Consider the following 6854-nt stretch of genomic DNA (forward strand, 5'->3'; position numbering starts at 1 on the left):
TCAGCAAGACCCCTAAGTCCACTGAGTTCTACCTTTCACAATACAGAAAGGTCACAAGTTACATAACTGGACAGTTCAGGGTCTGGCTCCTCCTGCAAAACAAGGCTGGGGGGTGAAGAGGAGGGAAAGAGGGTCAGGGAGAGCGAAGACAACAGCTGTCACTGTAAGATGGAGGTTGCAAGTCTCCAAAACCACAGGTGGTGTCTTCAGGCCTGCTTTGTCCCATCTGCCTGCTGAGCTAGTTCTGCCCTGGAGGAGGAGAGAACACAGAGAAATCATAGACACAGGACACTGGTTGAATCTTGCTGGAAAGACTTTTCCCTTCCAGGCCTTGGTGTGTTTGTGTGTACAGCCTGCTCCAAGCTCAGTGAGCTGACTAAGCTTTGGCTTCAGTGGATCACTCCCCCACACCATGGCCCTACACATACTGCAGACACTCTTGCCCTTCTTAAGACATCACAGCGCCATTTCAGTGCACACCATAGTGGGGGTGAGGGGGGGACTTCTCACTCTAATCCCTGCATCCATGTTATGTCAAGTGCACAGACATGTGCTTACTGACACACAGCCACACACTCATACCTGTCCACACACTTCCCTACAGTTCAAAATGAACTCAGCCCTGCTTCCCTCCCCTCCTGGATGCTTTCAGATGCCATCATCACAGAAGGTGGGGAAAATTTCAGCCAAGGTCAGCGACAGCTGTTCTGCCTGGCTCGGGCCTTTGTGAGGAAGACCAGCATCTTTATTATGGATGAGGCTACAGCTTCCATTGACATGGCTACGGTTGGTTCTGGGCATAGCTGTGGGGCGTCGGCTATGGGAAAGGTCTTAGTGAGATGTCAGGGATCCGATTACACAAAGTAGTCCTAAGGTTCAGGTTGCACTTAACATCAAGTGTGACACAGCAGCACAGGCAAAGAAGGGCGGGGGTGGGGGGGACCCTGACTCCATCTAGGAAGCATTCACACCCACATAGACTCCACACCAGCATGCAGAGCACAGACTCCCATCCCAGCAGGCTGAGACTTAGCCGCTGAATGCTGGGTGAGCATGGTCAATCCTACTGGGACTTGGGCCAGATAGAAGCAGGACACGGAGCTAGGACTGGGGTCCAATGGGCCCTCCCGGTGGGCAGGTGAGCCAATAGCTGCTGCCTCTACCTACAGGAGAACATTCTTCAGAAGGTGGTGATGACAGCCTTTGCAGACCGCACTGTGGTCACCATCGCGGTAAGGAGCCCTTCAGTGGGGTAAGAAGGCCACATGCAGCCTCTGGGCTGAGCTGGTCTCCTTCAAGGAAGGACCCTGGAACAGTTCAAGAGAAGAGTCTAGAGTGCTACCAAAGAGCTAGGGCAGGATTTGGGGAGTGGGCAGGATCTGCACCTATACTCCCCTCAGACCACCCCCTCTCTTTCTCCAGATTCCAAGGTCCACCCCTGTCCCAAGGCCCCAGGAGCCAGGCTGGGCTACTTCTCCATAGGAAGGGTGGGGGAGGTCTCTGACTCTGGAAGCCTGGAGATGAGGGCAGAGCTGGAGGGAGAAAAGTTGTATTAATGATAAGGACCTGGGTCACAGCCCTTTCCTGCCACAACAGTGGGACATGGGGCCTCTTCCTCCAAGCTGCAGGAGGGAGCTCTTAGTAGCTACCCTGCCCCTTCCCTACCTACCTTCCCACCCCTGACCAGCCCCTCCTGCCTGCCCAGCATCGAGTACACACCATCCTGAGTGCAGACCTGGTGATCGTCCTGAAGCGTGGAGCCATCCTGGAGTTTGACAAGCCAGAGAAGCTGCTCAGCCAGAAGGACAGCGTCTTTGCCTCCTTCGTCCGTGCAGACAAGTGACCCATCAGAGCACAGGGCCACCACACGCTCACCCTGCCCCATCCTTGCCTGGGTTTTCTAACTGTAAATCACTTGTAAATAAAGAGATTGATTATTTCCTTTTCTTTCTTCCTTTTTTCTTTTTGTTGTTGTGAAACTGGGACTTGAACTCAGTACCAGACATTTTGCTCATGGGCTGACACTGTACCAGCTGTACCAACTGACCCGTGTTTCCAACCCCTGATTATTTCCATTATTATGACCTTGGCAGACAAGGACTTCGGTGCACTGTGGACGCAGCAGGCAAGGCTGCTTCTGACACGTGGCAGTGCTGAAGACACTGTGTGAACATGGACAAAAGCGTGTTCCTGCTTTGGGAAGTGAGGGTTGTGTGGATCTGTTTGGGCTACCACAACAAAATACCACCACAGACTGGGTAACTTTAACAACAGAAATTTATTTCTCACAGGTGTTGGCAGCTTTGGTTTCTCCTGAGGCCTTTGTCCATGGCTTGTAGCCATCTCTCTGTGTCCTCATGTGGCCTTTCCCTTGGTCTTTCAGTGTCTGCCTATCCCTCCCTCCCTTCATCTCTCCTCTTCTTCTATCCCTGACTCTCCTTATAAAGACACCAGTCACACTGATACAGGATTCCACCTTTCCTACTTCATTAAGCCTTCTTACCTTCTTGCCAAATACAATTATACTGGGAGCTAGGTCTTCAACCTATGAACTTGCAGGGGAGACAGTTCAAGCCACTGCCAGGATGATAGCATTTCTGTGGTGACCCCATCAGATAAAGTAATAGATCTCTATCCAGTTTGGTCCTCTTCCTTCTCACTTTTATTCTTTTTTTTAATTTTTTATTGTTGTTATAAAGGTGATATATAGATGGGTTAGTTATATAAGTCTAGTGCTAAGTACATTTCTCTTTGGACAGTGTCACCCCTTCCCTCCCTCACTCTTATTCTTGCATTAAAACTATGCAGCCTCCTGCTCTGGGTCAGCACTAATTCCATTGCACATGGCAGGAGCCTAAATCAAAGTGGCTTAAACAAAAACTTAAACTTATTATGTTTAAACTTATTATGGTATGTAACCTAAGAGACCAGGAGGTCTTCAAGCATATGAGACTCCAGGGATATGTTTCCACTTCTGGGTTCCATTTTTCTCCCTTTCCTGATGGCAGATGGCCACTAGCAGCTCCAACTTATATCCTACTTCAGGGCAAACAAGAGGAAGAAGAGATGATGTTTCCCAATAGTTTCATCAAAAATATTGGGAGCTAATCTCAGTAGACCCACTTTGGTCACATTGCCACTCACTGATCAGAGGGCCGGAACACACTGACTGGCCAGGCCTAGACCCCCAGCCCCATCTCTCTATTCCCTGAGCAGGGCATTCAGAAGTGACAGAAGTCTGGTCCTTGGAGCATCTGTCCCACAAGTCATCCAGATGGTAGCTGGGAGATCCGGGGATCTAGACACCAAGGGACCAAAACTCTTATCTGCATCAGGAAATGGGAGTGCACACCTGCCTCCAGCCAAGAAATGACAGGTGCTTACTTACCTACCATTTTATGTCTTAAGGCAGCAACTCTCTTGAGTCTGAGAGTCAAAGCTGCACAATACAAGGAAAACCTGCCCATCAGGATGATAGTATTTCCGTGGTGACCCCATCAGCTAGCACAGGCTGGTGTGGAAGTGCTGTGAGCAGAGGAGCTCAGGACGACAGAGCAGTTCAAGGTCTGGCAGGCTGGGAAAGGTAAGATTTGAGCTGGGTGTGGGTGGGTAGGAATCAGATAGGCAGAGGGTTAGAAGGACAAGGGGTAGACTAAGTTATGATGGAGAAAGTGAGTTAGGAGTGTCGGTGATCAGAGAAGCAGGGAAGGCATCAGCTCAGAGGAATGCAAGGACAAAGAGTATGAAACAGGCCTACAGGAAAAGGGTTTTGAGCCAGAAAGAAACCTAACAAGTGCAGTGTGTAGGGGACATGAGTATTAGCCAGCATGGGACAGAGTAGAGTAAGATGATGAACACTTTGGATAGGAGACTGATAGTCCTGTCAAGGTGGGGCATTGACTAGCTGGGCTCCAGGGCCAGGCCAGGGCCTGGCCTTCACAGCTCTGAGATGCCTCTGGTAGGTTAGCAGCTTCCTCCAAAGTGGGTTTCTAGGAGAAAAGCCCATAAGGGGCAAGAAGACTCTACTCTTCCCCAAGCCCACCCACCCCAGATGATTAAAGTGGCAAGGCCATGACAGGAAGTCTTGTGAGAATGCCCAAGGTCATCCTCACCCAAACCCATCCATTATACTTTGGTGGTTTACCTGCTTTGCCCTGGATTCTCCATAGATGGGCCATCACTGCTGACTGTCACTAGAACTGATTCTTGCACCTGCCTCTGTTTCATTCACTGTCCCAGTTCTACCATTTGGGCCAGGTAAAATGACTAAACCAGTCATGCTTCAAACCTTTGGTTTGGTGTTTTGTTTCTGAGATAGGGTCTTTTCATCCCTGCCCTGATGGGGCTTGAACTCAGGGCCTGAGCGCTGTCCCTGAGCTTTTGTGCTCAAGGCAAGCACTTTGAGCCATAGTATCACTTCTGATTTTCTAGTGGTTAATTGGACATAAGAGCTTTTCCTGCCTGGGTGGGACCATGATCCTCCCGTCTCAGCCTCCTGAGTAGCCAGGGTTACAGGCATCAGCCACCAGTACAATTTTTCCTAGTCTGGCTTCTGCCTTCTGAGTATTACAAGTATGAACTACCAACCCCACCTGCAAATATTCTTTTGTAAGGGCTAACAAAGTACATTTGCTTCAGAGATTTCTCAAGTAACTGTCTTTCCTTGATCTTCCTGCTTAGCTCAACATGATTTCCTCTTCTACCTTAGGCACTACATCTCTCTTAATACAGCCAAAGACGACACCCTTGGTGGCAGGGTTTCCTTAGGATGCAAGTAGGTATGGGAAATAGGTGAGGAAAACTCACTCTCATCAATATTAAAGTACCCCACTGTGGCCCATATCCCCAATCTTCCTATTTCATTCCAGCCCCTTGCCTCAAGCCCCCACTCCAACAAATGCTCACTTAAGGGCAAGAGTTTTTCCTCTCTAAGGATCTAAACCCAGGAGTGGGTGGAGCCATTGGTTAGCCAACAATTCACAGGGCAGTCCTAGGTTGATGCCTGCAATAGAAACATCAATCCTGTCCAGGTTAACAGCCTGGGGCTGACAGTGTCCAAACTCTCCCTGAAACCGCCACTCTGTGTAGCCTCACAGGCTACAGTGTGATATTATAAAGCAAGTGGCAGGAGCTTAAACCCTCTTTAAAATGGAGGAAGGGACTGGAGCTTATCAATGTTTAAGATGTGTGTGTGTATGTGTGTGTGTATCCCTTTACATTTATTTAGTGTACATTACCATGGTAACCTAGTAACTTTCCTTTTTGCCATTTAACAAAGCAGTTTATGAATACAATACATCTTAATCAATGTCACCCCCTCTCAATATTCTCACACAACGCTCCCCTACCCACCCCTTCCCTCCCTCTTCTTACTTTTGTAAGATATACATTGGATTCTCGACTGCATTCTCCCCCACTTCTCCTCATTCAGATGACTACCCTGTTCCTTTGACTCCACCCCCACTCCTTCCTAGTACCAGCTTCCTCATGTTGGTTTTGTTGTTGTTGGTTTTGCTGAACTTTGATTTTTGCCTTTCTAAGGAATTGCACTATTTGAGCTCTCCCCAAAGTGTGTGTGTGTGTGTGTGTGTGTGTGTGTGTGTGTGTGTTAAACAGTCAGGGATTCCGTGCTTTCAGGAAATTCTCAGAGGATCTAAGACTAAGAAAAGACTGTCTCCCAAAGAGAAGCTGCTGTCAGTTGGGAAGTCCTGGGGTCGTCTAACGCCCCCCGCCCCGCGCCCAGCCCCGGGTTGGGTCTCTTTCGCCTGGGAACCTAGCTAGAGCTGCATTAGAGGCAGTGATGACCCAACCGCGGACGTGGAAAGGGACCGAAGGGAGCCCGGACGACGGTGACCGCTGTCCCAGAACAGGAGAAAGGTCACGCTTCTTGGCTGCGCCCCAGTTTCGTAGTAGGGGCCGAATAACCCATCCTGATTGGACAAACCCCAGGGCTGCGTCTAGAGGCGGAGGCGGGGGCGGGGAGGGGGCGGCGCGGGGCGGGGCTTGCGCCTGGGCCCGCCCCCTTTCCCTCTCCAGAGCAGGTCGGGCTCCCCCTGGCGGCGCGGGGTTCCCTCTCCGCTCCGCGTGCGCCTCCCCCCACCCGTGTCTCCGGCCCCCACCTTGCACAGGTCGGTATCTGTGCACCGACCGACCGACAGACAGACAGGCGGGGAAACCAGCCGGCGGCGAGCACCCGGGCGGCGGGAGGGGCGGGAGGCGACGGCTGTGGTTTGAGGAGCAGGAGCAGGTGCGGCGGCGGCGGCGGTGGCGGCGAGCCGCGGGCGGAGCCGGGACGAGCGGCGGGCGGGGGCCGCGGCGCCGGCGGGCGTGCGGCGGGGCAGCCGGGGAGGCCAGGGCTGGGGCGAGCTGGGCCAGGCCGGCGGGGGGCGAGGGGATTCGGAGTAGCGCGGCGTGGCGGGGCGGGGGGCGAGGGGGTGACTCCGGAGGGCGCAGGATCCCAAGGAGACGGAGAGGACGAGAGCTGGGGGAGGCTCCGGAGCGCGGCCGGGGCTGGGGCGGGAGAGGTGGGGTGGGGTGGGCGGCAGACCTGGAGCCGCGGCCGGGCGCGATCGGGTCAGCCAGCTCAGAGGGGATGGGGACCCGATCGGGTGAGGCGGGAGGAGCGTGGGGGTGGCGTGCGATCTGGGGAGTTGGTGAGATCCCGAGGTGTTAAGTTCTGAGGTGGCTCGGGAAGAAAGGCTGGGCGGGGGGGGAGGAACCCGGGAGTGGGGGGTCGGCCGGTGGAGGACAGCTTGGCCGGAATCCAGGGCCGGGTGGAGAGAGCAGGGGCGCTCACAAGGCCATGGGCAGGGGGGTTGAGTTGTGAGGCTGAGGCCGGGGCATCTCCGGGAGTA

General features: G+C 53.0%; 1 protein-coding gene across 3 annotated transcripts in view; it reads left to right on the top strand.

Moving 5' to 3' along the window:
• Positions 1-1943, top strand: part of Abcc8 (ATP-binding cassette, sub-family C (CFTR/MRP), member 8) — a 73075-nt gene extending 71132 nt beyond the window's left edge. For 2 of the 3 annotated variants that reach the window (XM_013034125.1, XM_013034126.1), the window contains exons 38-40: positions 653-786; positions 1170-1232; positions 1706-1940. In XM_013034125.1, coding sequence (XP_012889579.1) covers positions 653-786; positions 1170-1232; positions 1706-1843 — 335 coding nt within the window. In that variant the 3' untranslated portion in view covers positions 1844-1940. Of the gene's footprint in view, positions 1-652; positions 787-1169; positions 1233-1705 lie in introns of all 3 variants that reach the window. The other variant, XM_013034124.1, reaches the window with a different exon arrangement.
• The last annotated feature ends 4911 nt before the right edge of the window (positions 1944-6854 follow it).

The sequence above is a fragment of the Dipodomys ordii genome, unplaced genomic scaffold, assembly GCF_000151885.1.
Source record: "Dipodomys ordii isolate 6190 unplaced genomic scaffold, Dord_2.0 Scaffold183, whole genome shotgun sequence".
Lineage (NCBI taxonomy): Eukaryota > Metazoa > Chordata > Mammalia > Rodentia > Heteromyidae > Dipodomys > Dipodomys ordii.